The following is a 27,332-nucleotide window of genomic DNA, read 5'->3' as shown; positions in this document are numbered from 1 at the left end:
ATCTCGTAACAAAACAATTACCACACCACTGGATGTAATGCTTTAGAAAGGCAACTGTGTGAGGAGAGCGACGCCCCGCATGATCCAGTGGCTGGGGTCCTCGCCCGTGGGCAGCCGCATGAAGAGGATGTAGTTGGTGGAGTGGCCAGTGGTGGACAGTACGCCGCGCCTGTCGCCCGTCTTATACAGCGGACAGTTGTAGAACACGTCCTTCGGTATGTCCTCCCGCTTCAGCGGTATCAACCATACCTAAGCGTCAAGATTTTTGAGTCATTGGGTCCAAATTTATTTATGTTGTGACGTAATAAGTATTTCCAAGAAAACATTATGGTGATTTAAATTAACAATTTGAAAGTAAATTAACAAAATGCACAATAGTTAAATGTCAATCAATATGTCATATTTAAAGCTTATTTTATAAAACTAATAATGGTACAAGCTAAATTTATTCGTGTCCAAATGTTTGTGTACTCACGGGCGGGAAGACGTCGTAGAGCACCTTGGCCAGAGACTCGTCAACACAGTACTTGTCATTGTTCCAGCGCGCGCCCTCCATGAACAGACCGCGGATGTACACTCCCTCTTCTGGCGGCTTCTCCAGCTCGAACGTGCGCTGCACCTGATGGTCACAAAATGTACACTTTAATATGATGCCCGATGTCCCGAGGATAGATTTACTTCAATACTTAACTACAAACTTTAATCAACAATTTTGTCTTATTTGAAGGCTACAAAGCTTTCCAATAGCTGTTTAAATTAAATCGTTTATCCTAATCGTGTTTTAAAAGACTCATTACTTCAAAATGAAAGTCAAGCTGATCGATGGGTATCTTGTACTTTCTGGCGTAGCTCTGCTGGGCGGCGGTGAGAAATGCCTGCGGGAAGTAGAAGCCCGACAACCAGAACACCACCGGCGGCCCGTACTGGTGCCAGTGCTGTATAGACATAAAATATTTGTAAAGTCCAACGGCAAAAAAAAATAGCGTTGATATTAATTTCACAGCAAACCACAATGTGAAACTACCATAACGATTTTTTGACTGCCACAAATATTTCAATGCAAGTGACAAATCCACCATAAATAATTCGAATTATAATAGTCATGTTGCAATCGTCCATCGTCACTTCATTGTCCACAACAATGAACTGAATGAGTACCTCATTGTATCGTCTAAAGTGTTCGCTTTACGTCAACACTCAGCTCATGTGAGGAGTTTTTTGTACACCAGTGTATTTAAAAAAGGAAATACAATATGTCCGTATAAATAATACGTTAACTGACATAGAATTCCGAATGTTTACACAGTGACTGGTTGTCTAAAAATGAAAGTAAAACTAGGTTGAACACCTGTAAAAAGGCGAGCCTTTCGAGCAGGTCATTGAAGTATGCGCCAAGTGGCTTGAGCGAGGGGTAGCTCTTGCCGGCCCAGAGCGCGGGGATGCGCCCGCGCACCATGCTCGTCAACACCTCCTCCGTTATGTCGTTCAATACACTTACACCTGTTAAAAGTTGTAGTCATACAAACCTACACATTTCTGTCAATTTATCAAAGTTAGTTGTAATCGCTTCCAGACTTATATATGTTATATAAAACATCTTATAAATAGCAGTACCATCTTACAAAAATCCCTAAATTTGATAACAAATGGGAACAGTACAGCTATCTATTGTCTTAATACCTTGTATAGCTCCGATAACGGCTCTCGAGCTGCTCCTGACGACTTGAACGAGCCTTTCGTACCTCGCCGCCTCCTGTATCACCACGATGGACATTGGCGTCATGTCAGCGGGCTTGACATTGCCCTCATGTGAGGGGCCCGATAGGATGGAGGCGGGCAGACGCGCCAGCACGTCCTCCGCTACCGCCATTGCTTGTTGTTCCGGCGTCGCACCCGCGCCACCAGCTGACATAGTGTCCTAAAGTAGTACAAGTGTAAATCAATCCAGTATTCACAAATTGATATAAATTAATTCATGCGTGATGCGCCAAGCAGTGTAACAATACAAAAACTGTGTGTAACTCATTTATTCAATTAAGAAATGAAATAGAACACTAAATGAAGACTATTGAAGTGTTCGTGAATGCAAATTAAAATCGACATCACATATGCGAAGTTCGTAAGCGTTTGAAATAAATTAAGTAAGTACATAAATATTGGCAGTGTGTGACTTATAGATCGCCATGAATCAAGAAATTTTAAATGCGTTTAATAGTTTCCCAATTTCTTTTGGAAGAAATGAAAGGAGAAAAGCAAGCGTTCAAACAAGAAGATTATAAACGACACATTAACACAACAAGCAAGCATCTTCACAAAGCTGACGACAAAAAGCAACAGAGATAAATTCTCTTTACTCACAAGATGTTTTTTCAGGAGGTCCTTTGCATATGAAAAATATAAAACCATTAATAAAAAATATGATATCCCACGTTATCAATATTTCACGTTGATAAAATAAACCTTACCATGCGGTCCTATTTGATGTCCACGACAGCGACGGAGAAAAAAAAATATTATTAATATTTTTTTTAAAAGTAAATTACCATGTTTGCTCTGTGAAAATTCCTTGGCAATATTGTTAACGTTGACAAAGAATTTTCATCAGATATTTTGTACCTACGAGTACATTCTAGTTCCCCAATTATTATATTAAATACATATGTGTATTTATTAATGTAAAAGTTAATAATGTAAATGTATGAAGTTGATAAACAAAACAATTATGTACTTTTATCTGAGTACATATTTTAAATTAACGCTATATATTGTCTGGTTCGTGGCGAAACATAAAACGGGAATGTAAGAAGCATTTTCGCTCTTAAACGAAATTCATGAGATGCTTGAAGTTCATAGCGCAGACACGAGGCAGTCGGCGGCGGAGGTGAAATGTTAGAAAGATGGAATATGAGAGTTCCAAGGCGGGCGAACGACACATCTGCGCACTTTACTACGAGAAAATTCACGCTCACCGCCTACAGTGGAATTCCAAAGATTTCAGACCTATGTTTTACACGGTATGCACATTTAACATTTGAGAGACATCTATCACTTCAATTTCAACTGTCATAATACATAATTTTTACCATTGTTTTTTTTTTCAGAGATAGGGATTTGACAGTGGAAAGTCAGCGAATTTGACCATGTTTCACCTTAAAAGTTAGAGTTTTAACATTTTGTACACATTGAGACGACGACGCGGATCGTTAACAACTAGAATGCAGCTTTTAACTGTAACTACGAAAAGAGTGGTAGAAGACTAATTGCTACGTAATTGGTTATTTATAAGAAGAGGTGTAGTTTGTCTTGTTGCAAGAAGCAAGATAATTTTTCTATAAGTGGAACACCGCGGATTTCTGCAACTGACGTTGCTCGACCTTGAAGTACCACAAGCTCTCATTTCTCTACAAAAACGAAGACCTGTCTTGGTTTGAGAACTAAGGGTACTAGATGGGTAATATCTTTTCTCATTTGCTACACACCTGTGTGAGTATGGCTGTGTCGAGCAACTCCTCGGCCTCGCGGAAGTGCTTGGTGATATCGGCGTTTGCGTGGAAGCCGAAGACGGAGGGCGGTGTCGCGGCCGGCAGCGACCTCGCGAACGCAATGAAATCTGCGTGCTCCTTCAGAGTCGGGATGTAGTACACGCCTTGCACACAAAATAATAATCTTTACTACCTCTACTTATATAATGTTTTGACTAAATTTAAGGAGATGAAAGTGGATATAGCATCATTTATATCACAGCAACCTTACTTTCGACTAGTGCTGATGCATTGTAATAAGACACGAACATCACGGACTAGGAACTTGCTTTAATTATTTTTAAGGCTAATAATATATGGTTAGAAAATAATTATAATTCGCGTTTATTAAAATTTACGTCATTGCTAAGAATTACCCGAGGGATCCAGTGGGTATTTGTTTTCTTCAACAGCCCGGGGATTGTAGAACTTGAAGAGTATGGTGTTGAGACAGCGCCGGTCCCAGTCGTCGGTAACGCGGCCGCCGTAGTTGCACTCGCCGGTCAGGTAGCGCAGAGCCACAAATTGAATATCCTTTCGTAAATAAAATAAACCAAGTTAGCACTTGGCGGACGGATATCTTTTAGTCTTCTCAGACTTGGAAGTATCTATTATCTGCTTGGACTCCGAGAATTTCAGAAATATTCGCACCCGATGCAGCCAGGAAAAAAATGTCAAAGGATCTGACAAAACCAGCATATTTGTAAACGACCTCCATCAATGGAAAATAAATGAAATTATTATTGATATAAAATGAGCTAACTCACATCGTACTCGTTGAGGAACATGTACAGCTGCGTGACGCTGATCTTGAGATCGGTCTCGTTGAACTCGTAGCGAATGTTCCAGCCGAGCGGACCGAACTGGCGGCGCTCCTGGATCACCGCGTGGAAGAAGCACAGCGCGAACAACAGCTTCTTGAACACCTCCGACTGCTTGTTGCCCTCAAACCACTCCGCCTCATTGATCGGGTCGCTCTGGTACGAGCGCGCTATGTTCGCGCGGAGACCTGGCAAGAAAACGTGTAAGAATCTTACATTTTACAAGCTGTCATCCGCGATTTGACACAGGCATTTTTTTCATTAGGTCTAAATATAGTTTTATTTTTACCTTGAGGAGGTTCGTTGGTCATTTTGACACCGTTCTGCAGGACGTAGACGGGGAAGTGGTCCGCCGGGTACGAGGTCAGCCACAGGCGGAAATCTGGATGTGTCGAGTCCGGTGTCAAACCTTCGCAAATCTATATAGAAATAATGAACATAGAAAAATTATATCGAAACGACTATATTTTGTTGTCAAAAATATTGTATGTAATATTTTTCCACAATTTTTCTGGCTTAGTTATTTCTAGTCAGTATACATAGTACCTTTTCAAGCATTGGCATCCAGCTCTTCGCGAGATGGCAGTTCTGCAGCACAACCCAGGTGCCGCTGCGCACGCCTTCGTCGATCAGCTTCACCGCGATCGGGCCCTGACCTTGCCCCAGCGACAACGAGAACAGTCGAGATGAACCGAAACCCTGCGAATGTATGTTATTTACATTCATTATCTATAAACCTTTGACTACAGGATTAAAAAGTAATTTTAATGAAAATTAATTTACAGGCCTTTTATCTTTAAAGAATAAAAAAAAAAACTTTAAATAGGTGCGCACAGATAACGCAAAATTGTTCCTTCGGTTATTTTACATGAAATGATTAATCGATTTTATGAGAATTTCTATAATACCTGATCATCAGCAAATTTGAGCAGCGTGCCCATGGGGTCAGAGCCGGGCGTGAGCACGAACAGCAGCGGGATGCAGCAGTGCGAGTCCGAGTACGAGGAGGCCAGGTCAAACAGCGGCGGCTCGATGAACTGCTTTCCCAGTTGACCTGCAAACGTTGTAAAAGTTAGAAGCAGTAGTGTATCAAATTATTTGATAGATAACTTCGTTCGACACCTTTATTCATATTTTATAGTTGTTAACAAATAATACCTTCAACAAAGTTCTGCACACCGGGTACCATCATATCCATACGCATGCAGCGTAGAACCATTAATTTCTAGAAAAAAGCCAAGATTTTTGATATGAAAATAAATCCGTCCACAAAGCAGCAATTCTTCTGCTCGATTCATAATACACAAGAAATGACTAAACATTCATTAAAGAATGCAGCGGAGACGATAATAGGAGCTTAACACTTTGCAATGCTTACAAAACTTACTACTTATTCTACATCTTTTTATATTAAATAGTAACATCAATATAACCTCAAAACTATCAAGATTTGTGTTCCAAGGCTCCGGCAGTGGCTGGTTGTGAGGGTCGAGGGTGTTGCAGTAGGCCTCCCACTTCGGAATGTTACTCGAGAAGTGTGTTACTATATTCTTGAACTTGTCGAATTCACTTAACCTAAACAATATAATATTAATGTATGTTAGTTTTGGTGAGTTTTTTTCCTATTTCTTCTATATCTAAACAAAGCTTAATCCTTTGTTCTTATTTTAGCGCCTCCCTTGTATAAAGCTCTTACTTAACTTTTTTTAGTCTCTATCTATCGGAGTTAGCAGTAAACGCTTTAAGGTTGGGCCACGAAACTATCGTACAAGATTAGGGTCGAGCGGGAGAAATGTTTTTGTAATTCGTGGTAATAACTTTCGAGGATATTTATTTATTCCTCACAATTTTTCAATTAAAGCCGATTTGAATTCAAATGAATAAGATAAATATTTATTCTCGTGTAGTGTAAACTCACATTCTATTTTTAATAATATGTCAATTCGCTAACTAATTAATGGGCATTTAATTTTGTAATATACGATTTAATAAAGTTTTCATAAAATAATGTAGTGCTCAGTGTAGTAGTACTAAATGGAAAGTTCCCGGTAAGGCTCTATCCTTACATTCGTAGACCTACGGAACCAACTTTAAGCATGTCAGAACTCGTAACATCGCGTGTTATAAACAGAGAAGTGACCCGTTTAGCTCCGCCCACGCCTGCGGGCTGAGGAACTGCACCGGGTTGGGCGGCACGTGGCGCGGCTGCGCGCCGCCCAGCAGGAACAACACGTCGCCCTGCTGCAGCCGACCCTCCGCCACCATTATCGTCATAGTTAGTAGCAATGAAAATACTGTTTTGTCCTACAGAACACACAACATTAAATATAGTTATTCTCGTTAGTTAGGATAGTACTTTATTATTTTATACCAACATTTTTGATATAACAAAATTCGATGACTCCTACATATAGGAACGGAACTGCCGCTTATGCCTTTTTTCAATTATCATATTTTACATATTTTGACGTATTCTGTGAAATTAAGAAACGTAGGAGCCTCGAATTGTCACTTTGTAAATACAATACCTTTTCAAATAAACTCCTACAAATATTATTATAGAGAGAGTAAGTAAAGTAGGCTCGCAGTATGGCCAGTCGTTCGTTGATATCATCAACTTTATCCGTGTTGTCAATGGCCGCGGTGAACAGGCCCTCGAACCAGCCCAGAGAGTACTGGTACATGGGATCAATGTTCGCCAATGAAGCTAAAAGAACACGTTATATTATAAACTGTGCGAAAGTTCGATCTGCGACCAAAGTATTTAACAGAACATTCGTGTTCTGACTGGCTTTTCTCTGATAATGGTGAATATTGTTACCAATCAGGAAGAACAAGTTTGTCGAATGCACAGCGATGGGCACGTAGTCATTTCTAGCAGCGTCGATGGCTTTCTCCGTGATCATGGCCACTTCTTGCTTCTCCTTAATTTCATTCGACATGTCTTTGGCTGAGTTTAAAATCTAGACACACATATTGACAAGTTGAGTAAGTTATAAGTATTTTCCAATTTAATTATGGACAAACGAGAACGATAGGGATTCTTAACACTTGAGCTGTTATCATTCTATTATTCATAAATATTGGCTATTACTTAAGGCTCATGTTGTATCAAATTAGAAATTGTCTATTTGAATATTCTTTGGTCTTTACCTGCACCGCTTCTTCGTCTTCTAGCAAATGTTCCGAAGTAGAGAGTACAGTGAGAATCTTCTTTTCTATATCCTGTAGCAATCGCCTGTGCTCAGCCCCCTGCGTGGTGAGGTCAGACTTGGCCTGCTGGAGGTCAGGCCTCTCCCTGGCCACCACTCGGGCCAACAGCTGCGCCTGCAGACCGTCCTTGGCAAGCATAAAGTTCACTAGAGTCACTCGGACTCCTACTTCTGGCAGGTAATGAGGGTTGGCTAGTTTCGTGCTGATGTATAACCTAAAAACATACATTTCTTAATATTCAATGCACAAATCTGTTTATACTATCAGTCTTATGCTAATAAAAAAGTTGTTAAAACTTTCATATAATCTAATGTTTTTTTTTCATAGTACTAACTTAAAGTCTTTGCTATATTCAACGATGGAGTCCCCGATCTTGATGCAAAGCGCGCCGCCCTGCCGGAATGTCTGCTGCTGCAGCAGCGGCTCCAGCATCGGGTCCAGCTCCTCCAGCACGTTCTCTAGCAACACCTACACATACATTTTATACTGAGTGTATATATAAACATGATCTTGAATCACTCAAATACATCTTCAATCTCTGGGCAAAAATATAATTCCAAAAAAATACGTATTCCTACATCTGGTTCATAATATCGATCTAGCACGTATTCAAATAAAAAGTTAATATAAAACTTAAATACCGGTTGGCCAAATTGTACAGCATTTTCTAAGACGCGGCTGAGATCCGCTTGGGTCATTCTAACCACACACAAGTTATTTGGCTTTTCCATGTTCTTGATCCATCTGTTGGCTTGTCCTTGTGGATCGATCATGAGAGGCCATCGACGAGCCGTCCTGTATTAAAAATGTGTTTAATAAATAGCAGACAGCCAATGTTTGATAGTACCGGTTTCATATATCACTTTATTTTATAACAATTTACGAACATGATAATGATGGCGCTCTCGCAGCTGAAGTCGTCGTCTGGCAAGCCGTCAATGTTCCACTGCTGGATAGTGACGGGCTCGCCCAGCACGCGCGCCACGCTGTACTGCAAAGTGCACACAATGCCGCACTCGTCGCATGCCTTCGCCCACGCTATTACCTGCAAACGTACCAACATCATCACTACCATCATCTAGAGAAGCGTCAATAGCTTTATCATCTGCAATACTTTGATCATCATTCATTATCTTTAATCCCACTTTAAAATATGTTTACCGTACCTGCGAGTTTCTAAACGCAGCTGTAAATGGCCCAAGATAAGCAATGACACCAGCCGCAATTAATATATCGCCTAAAACAAGGAAATAAAGTTATATTGTGCGATACAGAATAAGAAGTAATAAGCCTAACTATTAAAAATATTTTGCGTAATTAAATTGAGAGGCTTTATTCAAAACAAGAATCTGATTGATACCAGTAAGTGAATTGTAGGTATCTCTCAATGTCTTCGCTATCTGAGTCCACCTCGTCTTCTCTCCACCCAGGCCGGAGATCAACATTTCGGCGCGTTTCAATTTATTACTGCAGTCCATCACTTCATCGTCCAATACTTTCTGTTGTCGACTCTGTTCTGCTAACATATCTTCAAGTTTTCCTAGTTTCAATTGTACCTAAAATTTAATCACAAAGAAGATCACCAATAATCCTCTTTCTTAATATAGTGCACTATGTTTGTTAGTTAGAAATTAGATAAATAATAGTTGCGTGCGAATGCGATAGTTTTAGTGATATTAATAATGCAATCTTTTTTGTCTGCAATTTGTAGGAGACTACTACTAACATTGATGAAACTAAAATTTGCAAATCATTGTATTTTTTACCTCTTTGAGCTGTGCCTGTTTGATCGCTAAGGCCGCCATAGCCTTGTCGTAGACCGCTTGTGCCGCCGCCAAACGTTGCTTCTTCGGAGCCACAATTTTGGCCACCTTGTCGTACTTCGTCATTGCAATCACCCATTTACACATGCCTGATGTAATGCATTTAATATTATTCGTTCATGTATTAAATATTTTAATAACTACCATCTTAATTGAAAATTTCGCCTAGTTATTATCAAATGCTTAAATAACAAGAATATTTGCTGAATTCATTAAATTATTGCTACGATTTTTTCAAAACAATTGTAACAAAACTTACATTACAATTGTAACATTACAGTTATTACATTACATTACAATTGTAACAAAACTTCAGACTAGTGTGAAACATATTTGATAAGTGTCTTAAACATACCTTCCGCCGCTACGGACACAGTCTTAATCTTCTCTGGCACGAACCCATCGTCTTGCATCACAGTAGCCATGAGCTTCTTCATGACTGGTGGAGGAATATTGTCTTTGTCATAGTTCTGCAGCGATTCTAGGAATTTGATGTCATTCAGTAACTTCTTCGACGGTCCCCAATAGTCCTCTATTGTTCCAACGCCTGACGGATTCGGGACTTTATCTGGTTTCACTTCCTATATTAAAAGAGATACTTTAAGTTTTATTTTACAATTTCAAAATAGAACGTTTAATTGTTTTAAGGAACAACTTTGTAATCAAAATCGAGACGTATATGACTTAGAAATACCTAACTTATGCCCTTCTTTATATACTTACATGAAAATTTATATTAAAGATATAAGTATACTATACTAAAACGAATTTCTCCTACTTACCGGATCATCCTTTTGGTAGAGCATTGAAATCAAGCAAATGTAAATATTTAAAGCGTCTACTTAAATACCCACTGAGTCAATAAAAAGCACATTTCACAGCCTTAAATGTATATTAACAAACGAGTACATGATATTAAATTCTACGAAATATCTAAAGGTATTTTTTAATATTTATACTGTCGATTTTTTAAGCAGATAAATCTAATTAACCATTTTGTATTATATGAATGGTTATAAATTCTTTTAACAGTTTCCTAATATAATATTTTTTTTAATTTATTCTAAGTAAGTTATCTTGTTAATTCCAAACATACTTATTTAATTTCTATGATATTGCAAACTACCTCAGTAAACATACCTAGACAATTTTTAAAGTACCTTTAATATACAGATAGCTTCCATCACAAGTTTAATTCCTCTCGGAGGACTCTTCATTGTCTTAATGAAGGTAATATCTTGAGGAGTGAGCGTGTCGAGAGCTGCCAGCGCAGCGTTCAGTATGGGCATTGCTTCTGCCAGATCAGCGTCGCACTCGTCTTTGATACCTTGCGCTTCTTTAGCCTGGCGTGAAAGTAGAAATCAATCCATGAAATCGTAAGTAAAATAATGAAGCATAGAAGAACACAATGATGCTAAATATAGGTAACTAAATGTTCGACTCCATTATACGGTCTTTATAAAATAATTTGGACCTTTAAGACCACTTATTAAAAACTATTTGTTCTGGCTTTAAGCATTCCTATTGAAAACTGGTAAAATTACCTGTTCCTCAGCAGCTGCCTGGTCTACTAAGACTTCAGCTTCCACCAAAGCCACGCCTTCTTTTTCTTTCTCCACCTTGGCGGTAGTCTCAGCCACAGCTGCAGCACCGGCTGCTAGCTTTGGTTGCAGGATCTCTAATGCCTCTTGCAGTGCAGCGACCGACTTAGCCGCGATGGCAAGTTGATCAAGTCCGGTGATGTAACGTTTCTCATTTGATAACAACTCCCTAACAAAATAATATTGAAATACCTGATATGATACAAAAATACACCGAAAACTTATAAAAACATCCTTGCCACATTTGGTGACAACTTTATATCAAGATAATTTCCTTCGGCCAAAGTTATGTAACAATAAAAATACGCACTTACTTTCGTTTTTTATCTAGCAATGATTTGAACATATTTATAAGCTCGAGGTATGCGGTGGGCGTGACATAGTTGTATCTCTTGAGACGCAGCAGGAACTGTCGAGTGAGTTCCTGCGTGTCCGTGTGAAACATCTGGCACAGCTTGATCGCCGTCTCGCGCTCCAACTCCGTCAGCTCGATGTCCTTTAGGAAACGCTTAGCTACGGCTAGCAGAGCGTCCGGTGGCCACTCCTAAATGTATTATAAATAATTACATGATTTACATGTAATTTTTTACTGTTACGTTTTACGTGGTTTTTGCTAAGGCGATCCTAAGGGTTTCAATACGTGTGTAAGTTGATGACCTGGAACCAGTCGATGGTGCAGCAGTTAACGAGAGAAGGGAACTTGCGAATGCGCGTGCGGAGCGCAGTGCCCGCGGGCGACATAGCCAGTACGATGTGCAGCTGATCGCGCACGATCGAAACGAAGTACGCGTACAGCGCCGTCGGGCTGCCATCAGTTTGTAGGGACTTGTCACGTTGACGATCAATCTGAAAATCATTCCTAAAGCATAAGTATATTTAATAGTTATGTACCGTTATGTAATTTCACTCATCTGAAAAAATGGATCTAAGAATCTACGATTTATTCTTACCACTCTCATTTTTTCACAAAGTTCAGCTTTTTCATCAGCAACAAAGATATTGGGTACTTCACCGGAGTTAAGCATATTGTTAACATCTTCAAGAAAACCTTCTTCTTTAATCTAATTAAAACATATTTTTATTTAATAATAATGTTGTAGTAATCAATAACAAGGCTCAATTTTCTACTAAACTAAAAATAAGATTGTAAATTTACCTGTGATTCAATAAATAGGAACACCATATGTAACTCTGGTGTGCTGGACTTCTTCAACAATGTCTTCAAATCTTCGCGCCATTCGTTCTTTCCATATGTACGACTCATTTCAACCTACACCAAAAACAATTACAATCAAAATAACAAGGCATAAAATGACAACATTGGTCAATCAAACTGTTGATTTACTTGGAACAGATCATATTCATTGATGTGCGCGGCCAGCCTAGTGAGGGACTGCCGGCCGGAGCCGCCGAGCCCCACCAGCAGCGCGTGCGAACGCGGCTGGGTCAGCACGCGGCAGATGCGAGACACGTGCTCGATCGCAAACCTATCACAAGATATTAATCATAATTAATTCATCATCATCACTTACAATGCTGTTTTCGATCCTTATTCTTTAATGAATTTGGAGCCATCAAAAAAATAACTACTGACTGGTTTTATTTATATAAAGAATTAATGACAAACAATATTTATAGATCTATCAAAATTAGATTCATTGAACCATTTTTAAAGAAACATTTAATCTTTTCCACTCCAGTTCAATGGAGCGAATTTTGCTCGGGATCACGTCTACTCGTATTACCATCGAGAACCCAACAGCTCAGTGGTCTGAGATAATTAAGAAGCAAGATTATTGTGACAATCAATACCTACAACGATTGAAAATAAACGTTAATTCTTTGGAAAGAGAAAACATTCCATTTTATTGTTATATGTATTTTAAAAGGTCATACTTTTTGTGTAGATAAATTTGTACTTTGGTGAGCAACAAGATATGAATTTCGAAATACTGGTTGATTTCATTATATGAGAGAAGAATAATGTAACATAAAGCAGAGCGGACAGTGAATTAAAAAGAACATTATAAAAGTCAATGTTTTCTTAATTTGGTATGCGGTATTATAAGTTGCCTGGTAATATATCTCACCGAAACAATACAAGATTCATTGGCTTCTTTGACATGTTATTAAATTCAACAAGAAAAGCTTCAACAGTCGAGTTCAAGTGCTCCATATTTGTAGTTTCCATGTAGAAGCGCGTATCAACTTTAGGATTGGCAAAATCACAGTAGATCAACTTTCGTAAATCTTGATCGGTGATCTGAAAACAAATATCTCTATACGTTTAACAAAAAGCAACGAACTTTATAACTCCACATACTTATTATATTAATTTTCATGCAATATGCGTAATATTTAGTTGTTGCAAAACGACACATCGATTAATTCAAGCTTACGATTGTGTATTGAGTTTGAGTTCATGTTTTATATTTTCAATATAAAGTATTTCCTACGAATACTCTTGACAATTTGTGTTCTTGATTAGTCGTAACACATTGCATCTATTTTGTGAAAATCGAGAGTTACTAGAATTTACAGTTTTATTATTTCCTTCTAGTAGCCTCGAGAGCATCCTATCGAAGTCATCGTTGAGATGTAGGGCGGTGGCGGAGCGCAGGCAGGTCACCAGCCACTGCCGGTCCGCGTCCTCAATCAGCCGATCAGAGAACACGCGCAAGCATTCGTGCACCCACAGGCGCTTTATGGACTGCAGGTCTGGAGTCACTTCTGGAACGGATAGAAGCACGCCCTGAAACAAAAACAAGGTCGTTTAGTATCCTCCGATGTTGGCGAAAATACTGGGATACCGTTGCCATTTAAAAATAACTCACCAAGATGACCTTCGAGAAGTCTCTCAGGTTGAAGGTGTAATGTGACTTGGATGGTGTAGGCAGCAGGTTCAGGCGGCACTGCTTGTACACTTCTAAGGTGCCGGCGACCAACTCATCAATGCATGGGTCAAAGTCTTTTGAGAAGCCTCTGGAATTTGGAAGTAATATTTAGACGAAAGCTGTTAATGTCCGAACCTACCATCAATGTGTGACAATTAAGTTGAAATAAATAAATTTCAATTTCATACTGTAGCAACTTAACTTAGCAATTTCGCAATAGATAACATAGAAATAAAAAAAATTGAGTTACTCTATTGACTCACAGCCTAACATACTATAAAATATACAAGAACTATATAAATATTCTTAGACCTTGTATCGAGATGCCAGAGCATTATTCTGCTGAAGATGACCTGCAATGTGTCGTCCTCGAACTCGTCAATGCACAAGAAGGAGAAGTGACGAGTAAAGCGCGGCGTGATCACTTTCGCGCCGGCTGTCGGCTTGCCCATCGCGCACATGAACTGAAACGCAATATTATTTCCAACCACAAGGATCAGATGCCAGCAGCAACAAAATTTACCAAAACAAGGACAGAGACAAGGGTATTAACAAGCGAGCATGTTCTTTTCTTAAACAGATATTGATTTTCTCGACCAACTCTCCCTATTGTATTTTTCGTCGCATCTTACCTGTACATCAATGAGATGCATGGCGTCGTTGGTCTTGCGATTGTACCAAAGTCCGAGGTCGATGCCCTGCCGGAGCACCTCTATTGGTGGCTGAGCTCCGTATGTCTCCGCCTGGGGCATGCTCACGTCGTCCACGAACACCACGCTGTAGCAACCGATCGGAGGCCCGTACACACCTGGACATTTTATTTGTTATAATTATTAATTTACATTGTTCGTATTTATCAGAATTGCACGATATTATTTGATATACCTTTTCTTCTTTTATCTAATTTTCCCATAATGATATCTTGTGTTTGATTACAGTTGGTTTGTGCAGAAAACGCCATGATAAGGGCCTTGAATACTTTTGTATCGACTCTTTTCACGAGATAGTCCTAGAATAAAATCATGTTATCACATTATACAGAAAAGTATTTCGTATCCACTGTTATACCTACTATGTAGCACAAAATTTTTAAGCCATACTAACAATAATGTAAGAAGACTTCCCAGTGCCTGTGGGACCGACCATCATGACCGGCTTGTGGTGGGTTACGAAGAGTTTGAAGAGAGCCAGATACCGCACACTGTCCAGGGTCGTCACTAAAATCTGATTGGGCGGCGTGTCCCGACTGATCGGTGGCGCTGCTACTACATCGTCTTGGAATGGTTTCCATTTGCCTTTGCCCTAATATTGAGAGTTATATAATTATTAAAGGCCTTTCCGACAATATTTCTTGTTATAACGGTTGACTTTTGGAAATTAATATTTAGCAATGTTTGATAAATATTACCTCTTTAATAAATCTATAATCATACACGAGTCCATCTTTGGGTATAGTGAATATGTACTGCTTATCAGGCTTGGAAATCTCTTTAGGTATTTGCAACACTTCAATTACCTGGAATGTTGTAAGTGTAAATTTCATTCCTTTTATTTATATTTACATTTATTGCTAATGTAAAAATCAAACCTTTTCTGGGAATTCTTTTTCCAACAAACCACGGAATAACATATCAAATTTTGGTCTGCCGCTACCTTCCAAAGTTGCTCCGATCGACCAGATACAAGAAAAGAAGAAAACTCCCTTTAAAAACAAATACATTAGTTACAAATCACCACATGTAAATACATTAACGAACACCTCTGAAATGACTTTTCATTATAATACAAATTATACTAACCTCCAATTGTGCTCTAACATCAAGATCCGATAGCTGTTCTACATACTTCTCGTCATAGAAATCGTCCATAAAAGTATCGAAAAGGTTCATGCAAGACTTGACCAGATTGGTTCGAGAAGTGACATACATTTGCTAAAAACGAAGTTTAATAGGCAAATGTTAGTATGTACTTATAATTTTTGATAACGGCGTTTTTTTTTATAGGAGAAGGGGGAAAACCAGCAACGGACCGAAAGTTATTTGATCCGACGCCCATGGACATCCGCAACGCCAGAGGATTCGCAGATGCATTGCCGGCCTTTATGGAAGGTATACGCTCTTTTCTTGAAGTTTTAATTTACAATTGAAACATCGGTAGTAGCATAAAATATTTGGAGGAGAGAATACTACGAGAAGAACTCATACATATAATGAATGTCCGTTCGACGACTATAGACGAGTGTGAGGTAAACAATGAATTTAAAACCAACCTTAACTTGTCCAGAATATTCGACGAGCCATAAGAGCGGGGACATAAAGCGGTTAAATAGGTTCCTTATGAGGCTTCGATTGACGCTGTGCAGAGCCGGCGGAAGCGTGTTCAGCCACGACTCCATTAAGCATTTCCAGCCCAGGCCTTTCGGCTCCATGTAGATCATTCCGCATCGTGATACCTTAACGGTTATAATGATATACTATTTTTACGTATTATTAAGAGTTAGGAAGTTTTCCAGTTCAAAAGACGAAAATGAAAGGGGTTATTAAATTACAATTACTTTTACTAAATTGGATAGCAAATTTTATTTACAGTTGCAGGCGAAGCGGCCTCAAGATCCATTGGTTCGAATATGAGGTTGGTGGTGGGCGCGAGCTGTATGATCTCGCCGCTCATCAGGCACAGCTTCTTGTTATCGTCCAGTACCGTGTTCAAGTTCTCTATCCATATTGCGTCAACTGGCCCGTCGAATACCAACCATTTTCTACCGTTGGAAAAGCCAAGTTTCAATGACAAAACAGAAAAATAGAACGAGAATAATAATATTCTAATTTATAGATTAATCCTGTAATATTTACATCATAATCATAAAATTGATTCCAATACATAAATACAGAATTTGGGCATTTTATTTATCGTTTAGTACATTTAAATATGAAAACTCGTGTAAAAATATGACTCGCAATAAAATAGTGCAAAATTAAAATACCTATTATCATTAGGCGAGACAGCAAATGCCCTGTAACTGACGGCCAAAATACCATCGGACCACTCGTGTGAAACCGGGTCGAACTGACCGTACAACTGACCCATTGTTATAGACTTGGGATTGATCACCGTCCATTCCACGGCGTTCTCTGCCATCAGACCCTAAATGATAAGAATAAATTTACTTACAATCGTATTCAAATATTATATCTGAACTGATTTTGAACAGAAATGGTATAATTAGTTGTTCCAACAACTTCTAAATTCAACACTTTTTTCACAAATTGAAAGCGCTTCTTTAACCATATATTCGATCAAATCTGATCTGGTTCCAGTTATGACAGAAAAGTAAGATTTAAACATCAGATTCGAAATGTCGTTGCAAAATCACCTTTTCGGAAACCATAGCCAACGCACCGCCTAGGGCGTGGTAGCATTTAGTTTTGCCTGCAAACGGTAGTCCGACAAGCATGAGACCGTGACGCACCAGGATCATCTCATACAATTGAAGAACCTGCAACGTTAACAATTAACAACACCATGATCTGAGCACAGTTACATTTTTGATCTTTAAACATGAAAGGCGGGGAAGAAGTCGTAAATTGTACTTTTTGAGAATTTTGAGTTTCTAGATAAATTATGCTTAGTCTAAAATTAAGATGATTATAAGGTTAGCAGTTAAATGTTACAAATAATTACTGACCTTTTCTACAAAGAACTCATTTGCTACTAAGTTGATATTTACACAAACTTCTTTAAGACAAGTAACTAGATGCGGTAGACCTGCAAGAGGCAGCGGCAAGCCAGGGAATAAATCTCCGATGATTCCCTGTTATGAAAAATAGTAATAAATTAAGGTCCGTTAATTTCTGTGATTTATTTCTATGAACATTTTCAGTGTGATTCAATGCAAAGCAGTACTTTTAGTAGCAAATATAATAAGTAGTATGAGATTAAATATATACACTAAAAGAAAGAATAGTCAAATATGCCTTGAATAGTCTGCCTAATTACAACCGTTCTTTAATGTTAGGAATATTGTGCGAAAAAATGTGTTACAAACCATAAAGAGTGGCACGTCGTGCTCGAGGAACTTAGGCAGATTGACATCCTTGATGGACCGCAGGAGGATCACGTCTTCAACTTCGTCTGGATAGCGTAGCTTCAGCGCTCCCGCCGCGCGCAACACAGACTTCACCGCACGCATACCTTATGCAAACGACAATTGTAAAGTATGCATTCAACTGGTAACAGTTACTTAAAAAACAGTAACTCCTATCGACCACAAGTAGCTTGAACCAACACACGGAGGACACACGGTCGTCGCGACGAGACTAATGAGTAATCCTTTTAGGAAAATAAACCGATACCTACCATAATCGTAATGACTCTGCGAAGACAGTTGCTCGGAGCACAACTTGTAGGTAGCGACAATTTTGACTGCAAGCGGCTTGGCGTTGAGATAGCCAAAAGCGTACAGCTCAATCTCAGAGATGAGCACATAATCCGGCACCATCATTGCCACAGAGCGGAATAACGCCTGTAAAATTAACGATGTTAATAAATTCCTTGTGTAAGGAGTACGGGATACATATAAAGATAATATAGTAGTTCCTACCTTCAAATTATCAGGCAGCTCTGATCTCCCCGCGTAGCCTGGATTCATGGTGATGAAGACGGCACAGGACTTGTCTAGCTGCAATAGCGTGCCTTCGAACAGCAGCTCGGTTGCGCCCGAGTTAATACCGCGCTGGATGGACAGGATCTGCTGCGCCACCACCGACAACACCTCCAAGTCGATTCGGTTGAACTCGTCGAAACATGACCACGCGCCGCAAGAAGCCAGACCCTGGTATGTTACACCCGTTTTTATCAATTTCAGATCAATTTGACAAGTTCTAAAAAAATATTTTTTTGTAGTTTCTTAACAAAATAAATTTTCATCAAATACCTTAGTAATCTTACCTTGAAGAATTTTCCGAGAGCAATATAGTCGAGTCCATCGGAACAGTTGAATACCACACATTGTTTCGCCACAGCTTTGGCCAAGTCTTTAGTGGTCTCTGTTTTACCTGTACCCGCAGGCCCTTCAGGGGCACCACCTTTTAAACAAACAACTTTACACATTAAGTAGTATTCGATTGTTAACCATTAAACAATTTATTTAAATATGTATTTTTCAAGTACAAGACATGATATCAACATGCCTAAATTAAGATGCAAGGCTCCAAAGAGTGTTCTGAAGCAGCGGTCGGTGAGCGGTGTGACCACAAGACGGCCCGTGTTACCCAGGTACTCGTAGCCGTACATCAACTGCGAGTTGATCATCCGCGTCACTATCTGGTAGCCACTCTCCTCTTGCTCCTAGAACATTTTTAACTATATTATAATTGCATTCATTACACTTGTTAGAATCGACAATCGCTGGAAACATTCGAATTGTATTAGAATATTTAATTTAAATGAGACTGGACAATCATGAACAACCCCTCAGCACATATTCACTGATTAGAACTATGACTTTAGAAGATAAACTACGTTACCTCCCAGTAGTATCTTATTTGCGACAGCCAGTTAAAGTCGTTGTCTTGCTGCACCTTGAACTCGATGAGTAGCATCAAAACATCGCGAGCGTGTACGTCGAGTACAACCAAAGCACCTTAGGTCAGATAAGCCTTATTAACAACAAAAAAACCAAGACAGAGTCATACGCGAAAATGTTAACGAAACATTCACAAGTACCGAAAAAGGACATTATGAAGAAAGATAAGAGCACTTGTAACTAACAATACACAAAACAAAAAAGCTTCCGCCTTTGTGCTAAATACTTTCTTTAATAGAATATCTTAATGCGTCAGTTTCATAATTTTGTATTAACCTAAAGTGATCCTGTTCTGCAAGCTTAGCTCGCCTCGCACCAAGTCGACAATCTTTGAGATCTGATAGTTGCACTTGTCCCAGTAGGCTCGCATAGCGCGAATACTGATGTGAATCGCCTCCGTCACCTCTGACGTCCAGAACGTCATTGCAATGCATTGCACCTTAAAGACCAAATAAAACATTTTAGTATCCAATTTTTGTATTTAATTACTTTATGCCTTTAATAATGTAAAAAATATAAATAGAGAAAGTAGAATATGTACCGCCTGGCCGGGCCACACGAGCACCCAGTCCTCTCGCGGCCGTTGCGAGTAGTCGTCATACGAGATGTGCACGACGTGGTGCACTGAGGACTTCATTGAAACCTCTAGCTCCAGGAGCCATTTCTCCACCTGTATATTTAAATACATGTAATAAAAAGGTCTTGTAAAATCACAATTATTAGCTAACCAATTATATATCAATTCTAACTCATGCAATACTAGGAATCAACACTTATGCACGCAACAAGTAACATAAAAAGTTTGAATACAAAACTGTATATCAATAGCAACATCAATCACACACAAATTTTGGTAAAAAATTATGTAAAACGAAATACTGTGCATAAAATTTTGACCAAAAGTGGACGTACTTGTCCTCTAGCGGCTGCGGTATTTATAGTCATCGTGAGCAGCACGATCTCCCCTTCCGAAGACCTCATGTGTGTCACCACCATGTCGTCCGTAAAAGTAAGCTTCGCAATACCCTCGAAACACTTCTTCAAATGAGGTTGCACTCTGAAGATGCAAAAATATTTTAATCGCAAAAAATGATTACTTTCGAACTCCTATATTAATTAATTCTTGCTACCCATAAACATTCATACACTCAAAGATAAAACCCACCGCATTGGATCCTTTGTTTCGGATAAAATTTCCAGCAACTCGTCGTTGGACAAGAAGAAGAATCTTGGGAAATACAAGCGCTTCTTCTCGAGGTATGCGTTCAGACCTCTCTGCACCATTTCTAGTAGATTATTAGATTTCTTCAATCTGTCCAACATCTTCTCTATCATGATCACGTCGAGAACTCGAGGCTCGGTGGCTGCGGCTTTCATTATTTCTCGCCACATCTACAATAGTTAACCTCCATTGTTAAACATGATTTAATATAAATGGGAGATAAATATTTCTGTATTACTACTTATTAATAATAGAGCTTGGGAAGTATAAACCTTGTCAACAGCACTGAACCGACGACCTTCTTCCGGTATTTGCTGTTGGATATCGGGCGAGGAGAAGATTGGTTCCAAGTACATCCACGTGGCTTGGACTTTCAACCACTCGTCAAGTATCTCCTGCAGTAGTATAAGTTTGCCTTCCCAATCACTGTTTGAAATAGGTCATACTACATTAATCTTAAAATGGCACGGTTACTAATAAAAATTGCCACAATCACAAACATTTACTAGCAAGTAAATTTAAACATTTATTAAAAACACAATTTTCTACTGACTGGATTGTTTCTTCGAATGGTTTTATGTATGGAGAATTCTTCATAGTTTGCGTTTTCACAATATGATCGTCGAGTAACAGCTGTATTTCATCAACACTGGACAAAATGTATGTACCAGTATCTCTGAAATTAAATTAGTAATTTTTTTTTTAATTACGTCATTTCATTAATTGGTTAATATAAAAAATAGAGTAGTATGAGTATATACTGACTTGTATGACAATATTTCAAATTTAAGATCAGCCCATTCTTTCATCATCTTGTCCAAAGCTTTCTCGAGATTATTTTCCTTTGTCGCAGCTTCGGAGATTCCTTCGAACTTTTCAATGTAATCATCTAAGTTGAAGTCAATAACTTTTGCTAATGATAATTCCTCATCCACGACAATGGGGAACCCAACAATTTCAGACACTTTCTCCCAATGTCGTAATTTCATACCAGGATTTCCTAAGGTTTGAATAATTGGCATATGCGTTTTGAAGTCGTCCATTTTCTCCCTAAAATTGAGTAACATCGTTTTTCAATTCCAAAAATAATATTGCATTTTATACTTACTTATGTTTTAAATTACCTAACGGAAACAGCTAGTTGGTGAGTATCTGGAACATCTTGGAATGATTTTTCAAGTTTGTATACAATTTTGTAATAGTAACTCACATCACCTTCTATTTCTTCAGGATCAAAACTACCCACCTAATAAAATACAAATAGTAAAATTAAAATATTATTTTTTCCCTGGCGATATGTTCGGCTTGGCAGCCAGAACGGCGGGTTTTACAACAACATGTTGGTTCGGATCTGTCTCTGCCTGCTCTTATTACAGCAATGCTAAGCAGGACTGCAGCTTGGAGACCAGTGGCCTCCTTTTGCGAAGCCGTTATGCAGAAAAAAGAGGCGGCTGAGAGAGCTCGAGAGAGGGCAAATCCCGTCCAGGGACGTCACAGACGACCTCGAAATGGTCCGCGTTGATGGGATTGCTGATAGCATGATTGGCTCTTGGGGTCTCCGGTACATAGCGTAGGGGCACTATGCACCAACAGAGAGGCTCCGAGGAGTTCTACCTCGAGGAGATTGTTAGGGAAGGGTTACTTTCGTAGCAAAGCGCTGGGGGGCCGCGGTTGCGTTCCTATTTGGAGATCCCGTGATTCCTCGTTAGTGCTGTGGGCGACCACCGTGGGGTTTTAGTCGGTGCAAGCCCGACATAACTTATCTTTACCCCTATAAAGATAAGTATGCGTAAGGCATTTCCCCACGTTAAAAAAAAATATTATTTTTAACTTATGTTTTGTTTAAATACATAAAATTATTGTAAAAACCTTGGACTGCATCCAATTGGAATGTTTTTGAAGAAAATCGTATCCTGCGTCAAATAATTTCTTAAAAGGAACCAATCGATCATAGACAGCTTTTCTCTTTGGGTATTGCGACAATTCCCATCCGAAAGAAGTTTCTTCTTCATTAAATTGATCTATTTTAACTAAGGCATTAGACAACCTAAAATATAAAACAAAAGTAAGCATGGAAAACATAAATAAATTACTTCATATTTATTTTAAAAAATTTCATTGAACAAAATACAATTTACAAAAAGTAATCAGAATTCTGATTCGGTTGGAAAAATCCATTTTCAAATCCGAACACAGAATTCAGTAGAAAACCATTGATGTATTTTCCACGCTATTCCACAAAGGCGTGGCTCAACACTCGAATAAACTGCACTTTGTGGTAGAGGTAAATTTATTGACAAATCCACTACGTTAGTTGTGGTCTTGTGTATCTTTTTGAATGTAGCAGTTGTTACTGTAACTTTCTTATTTTGAAAATACTCTATAATCTATCTGCAATAACTTAATGAGAATTTTTTCGTAAAACTCACTTTTCATCAAGATGCCGCGCGCGCGACACATATTTGGGTAGTTCATTGATATCGCCCCAATACTGTACCTCATTACACTGCAGTTCATACATATCCAGGTCTTCGATAAATTTTGCAATCCGAACCTGATAGTATTTTTTATTTATATTACAGTTTCTGAAGTTAGAGCGTATAATATAATGGTTATTAGAGTAAGTTCTTTTATCGCAACAAAACCTACCTTTAAAAGGTCCTGATACTCGATCTTCTTTTGATCACAAATTGCCTTGCTCTCTTCTATAACACTAGGCATACGAGCATACCTAGATTATCGTAAAAAACAACAAATTAATTTTACTTTTACAAAATTTTAAAAATTAACGAACATGATATCTTTATTCTTTGTACTATTCAGCCAAAAGTTCCTGAAGAATAAAAAAAATGGCTAGATATCAGTTTAATGTTATGTTTTTTGTCTTATTTTATGGACAAGGTATCCTCAACATCCATTCCATCCTTTCTCATTTCCATGACTTCATGATATTACCAATGAAAGGTCTGGTTGTTGGCCTTGACCTCTAGCGGGGTGAAGGAAGTGTAGTCGCCGAGGAAGATGATGTACTTCATGACGGTGCGCAGTTTGTCCTCCATCTCATCGAGCATCGTCTCCTCCACCTTCTTGTAGTATGCAATGAGGTCCATCAGCGCGGCCGTGTCCGGTGGCGGTGTCAGCAGAGTATTGGCGATGTGGGAGTATTCGTCGTAGATGCTAAATACAAAGAAACTCTACTAAGTTATGATTTTTATTTTTATTTTACTATATTTACTGTTATAATAATTTCAATAATGAAATTGTTTGGGAGCAGGCGAAGATATTTTATTACAATAGCTTTTGTCGCCACTGAAGCATTATATGACGTGGACTTGATAGTCCATTCATTGTAACACATAACGTACTTTTTGACCATGGTCTGGTAATCATCTGTCATCTTCCTCAGCACCATATTGGCGAGTCTGGTGGCGGCGCCACGTAATGAGTTGATAAGATCTCCGCGCTGCATCATGAACATGCCAATGACGATTGTGCCCTCTAGCTTGGACGGTATCTCTCGAGCCAGCTCCACATACTTGATGGACTCCGCGCAGAATTCTTCGAATGTCTTCTCGGGGTCAGCATAGATAAATGCTTCGACCTCATCCAGGGACTAGACAAGTAATGAATTAAAGTTAATTGAAAAGTGGAAAAAGCAGCAACGTGTTTAATTACACATGACAAAATGATAACCATCAATAGGTGTTGAGCATTTCTTCATTATGATTACTCAATAGAAAAACAATTTTATATTTATATAAAAAATCGAAACGAAATTAGTTAATGTGTAAATTACCTCCCCGTTTAGTAAGCAAACGTAATTATCAAAGTCTTGGATCCTCAGCTCAGGACCGATCCGCTGCTCATCGATCAAATCGGCAATACTCTTTTTGTACTTGTCAACTAACTCACTGTCTATTATTGGCTGTAATTAATGTTATTTAAACATATTTTCAAGTTTAGACTGGTTAAGTTATAACAGTTATTTATGTCTGATTCAATTTTAGCAGCTGTTTACAGCTTCTTACACTTAATCAAGCGTTTACCCACTTGTCAAGATAGAGAAATTTTACATAATATAGATATAAAGTTCAAGATTACTTTTAGCGTTGAACGCGACGTTACATCAAAATCCTGATACAAAATAGTCTCCAAGCGAGGCGTCTGTCGACAGGCGTCGATCAAGAAATCGTACAATAGGCACAGCTGTTCCCGAAACTGCTTAAATGACGGCTCGAAACCGATTGCCTCATTTTGGAAAGACAGGTTTACTATAAAACCTTGGTTCATTCCCTAAAACAAAACAATGTATTAAACCGCGAACTAATATAATAATTCAACACGATAAGTAAATTGACAATAAATTGCAAACATCCCTATCGAATACCTTAGACTAGTTAAGATTCAAAAACTCAAGTTTTAGTAATATTGACTATCATTTTAAGTTAACCAAAATAAAATTGTATAATTTACCCCAACGTCCATAATGTATTCAGTGTATTCTTTCATTGATTTCAAACACAAGGTCTGCAAATTGTATGTCATAATGGCGGCGAGACAATTGTAAAACCGCTTCACTCTTGACGCTTGCTTTACATCCGGTATCTGTTTCTTCTTGCTTCCCTATTACAAATGATTACAAATTGTAAAACAATTGATATATACAAATCTAGAAAAACGAACCAGTTTTCAGCATTGAACGCTTCGTGGTCAGCAAACGCAAGTGTTGCGCTCCGCAGGTTTTCCAGCAAACTCTCATCGTACTTGTTTAAACTACTCGCTCGAGTATTATTAACCTCACACAAGCTGAGGCAGTACTGAACCATAATTTTTTTTATGTTAAGTTTTTTTTATGACATACAGTGCTTATGATAGTGATAGTCCCACCTGAAGGAAGACAGCCTGCACGGTAGGTATCCACTGCAGCGTCAGCACGTTGCCTGCTGCGTCAATGTGCCGCTTGCATACGAAGCTGAAGTCCTGCAGCTCGTACGCCTCGTGCGTCATCATAATATCTTTCATGCTGATCAGGCGGAGGTCACTGGAATGTTCCAATAGATACAACACTAGTGTTCCGAACTTTACTTTAACAATTTATCCTTGTTAATCTTTTTCTATAATTACAAAACTGGACATTCTTTACTGGACTTTACATGAGTAGTTCTCTATTTAATCTATTTTCATTCATCCATTCTTGCTTAATTAACTAATTCATCCCCTTCTAGCTTTGGTCTCAACTACATTCTTACTAACTTGAACTGTTTCCACCATATTTGTAAGACTTGTGCTATACACGGATTCACAGTGTGCAGATTTTTCGTATTATACTTTTGTGCTAAGATGTATCTATTTCTCCATGCGTCATCTTTTTTAGCCAATTCTTGCATCAGCGGCGTTTCTTCTTCTTGCAGCGATTCTTCCTATAATATTATTTTACGATAGTTATAACAATTTGAACTTTTACCGCCAATAGAAAGCTAAAACTGACTATTACTGGATGCTAAAAAGCACCCACCAAAATGAACAAATATTTACCGTGCTAGGATCTTTTAGTACAAAATCAACGATCGCCTTTTTCATACTCATCATGAAATCTTCTCTCATTTCGTCTGTACTGCTAAATAAAGTTTCCTTCCACTTTTTTAATTTTAAAGGTATCAGACTGTGCACACTGTAATTTATATAATAATAATAATTAGTAATTCAACGTTTAGTCGTAGTGATTGAACAATAAGCACAGATTCCGATAACACGAAATGAACCGACTTGAGTCAGCGGTTGCATGGTTAATAAGAACCCACAACCATGTTATCCATAACCTGCACCTATCCTACACCTTTAGGGTATTGGCGTTTGAAGTAGTGCTTAAAAGTGTAATCCTCTGGCCAAAAATTATCTTTTGAATTTCGGAGTTGTAGTTATTGTAAGATTATTTATTATTCAAGTAAGATTTTTAAAATCTTTACCGTAATATTATTTTATTATCCAATGGAGCAACGTGGATTGTGTCTATACCGTATCGTATATAGTAATAGTAACGGAGCATATTCTTCTCGTCCCCGGAAGGAATTGCGTCGCTGTCCTCCCCGGGGGCGGATTGACAAATGAGCTTCATTAGTTTAGCACGGAACTCCTCTCTAGCCTTCCTCATCGCTGTAAAGCTTTGCATAACTGAATTAAAAAAAAATTCTTTAGTAACTTCAAGAATACATAAAAAGGTTTTGTTTATAAGTTTTATCTATTTAATAATGGTAATAAGATTAAAATATTTCAATTTCCTGCAGTATACAGATAGAAGATTCGAGGACTCAGTTATTATGTAAATCTTAGAGATCTCCCTGAAACTAATACAACCACAAAAATTACCACTAGATCTTTTTCGAGGCGCCGTTGTTGCTTTAGATCGAACTTTAGAAGTTTTCGGCGGTGGAGGTAATTTAAGGATTTCTTCTGGTAGTGAAAAAAGAGGACGTGTTCTTATTTTGAAATCTTCAGGCATTGTTGCTCTAGGTATTTTGGGTAGTTTGATTTCGGATGACGATGCTTTGGATAGTTCCTTAGTTCGTTTTTGTTTTCGACTTTGCATTATGAGCTGTAAATATGATATTTTAATAGTAGTGAATCCAGGGCTAATCCAAAAGTATTTGAGCAGC

The 27,332-nt window shown here is 38.5% G+C and overlaps 1 protein-coding gene across 1 annotated transcript; it reads right to left on the bottom strand.

The window, feature by feature from the left end:
• Positions 1-42: 42 nt before the first annotated feature.
• LOC106713681 (dynein axonemal heavy chain 7) lies at positions 43-27,259 on the bottom strand. The gene is made up of 73 exons (XM_045678051.1): positions 27,046-27,259; positions 26,646-26,850; positions 26,215-26,350; positions 25,933-26,099; positions 25,567-25,720; positions 25,153-25,302; positions 24,781-24,972; positions 24,476-24,604; positions 24,045-24,292; positions 23,635-23,856; positions 23,329-23,410; positions 23,109-23,233; positions 22,549-22,726; positions 21,804-21,925; positions 21,445-21,729; positions 21,233-21,355; positions 20,952-21,105; positions 20,623-20,849; positions 20,370-20,514; positions 19,999-20,127; positions 19,734-19,896; positions 19,399-19,514; positions 19,063-19,219; positions 18,821-18,957; positions 18,474-18,704; positions 18,230-18,395; positions 17,919-18,064; positions 17,559-17,684; positions 17,247-17,369; positions 16,857-17,017; positions 16,460-16,631; positions 16,143-16,325; positions 15,673-15,804; positions 15,462-15,575; positions 15,282-15,389; positions 14,978-15,175; positions 14,759-14,882; positions 14,506-14,681; positions 14,186-14,337; positions 13,814-13,961; positions 13,519-13,731; positions 13,070-13,242; positions 12,325-12,466; positions 12,136-12,249; positions 11,930-12,040; positions 11,637-11,825; positions 11,294-11,523; positions 10,923-11,148; positions 10,539-10,721; positions 9,734-9,959; positions 9,322-9,467; positions 8,916-9,111; positions 8,722-8,792; positions 8,443-8,600; positions 8,197-8,350; positions 7,890-8,023; positions 7,496-7,769; positions 7,164-7,305; positions 6,871-7,049; positions 6,483-6,646; positions 5,776-5,917; positions 5,501-5,567; positions 5,251-5,396; positions 4,889-5,041; positions 4,632-4,761; positions 4,289-4,530; positions 3,899-4,055; positions 3,480-3,646; positions 1,681-1,918; positions 1,349-1,500; positions 798-935; positions 476-619; positions 43-249 (listed from the first exon to the last, which is right to left on the bottom strand). Exons 1-73 carry the CDS (start codon positions 27,176-27,178, stop codon positions 43-45), a joined length of 11,847 nt encoding a protein of 3,948 aa, XP_045534007.1. The 5' UTR covers positions 27,179-27,259.
• Between the last annotated feature and the right edge of the window lie 73 nt (positions 27,260-27,332).

This window comes from Papilio machaon, chromosome 1 (assembly GCF_912999745.1).
Source record: "Papilio machaon chromosome 1, ilPapMach1.1, whole genome shotgun sequence".
NCBI lineage: Eukaryota > Metazoa > Arthropoda > Insecta > Lepidoptera > Papilionidae > Papilio > Papilio machaon.
Note: the sequence above shows the minus strand (reverse complement) of the source record. Positions and strands in the feature narration are given on the sequence as shown.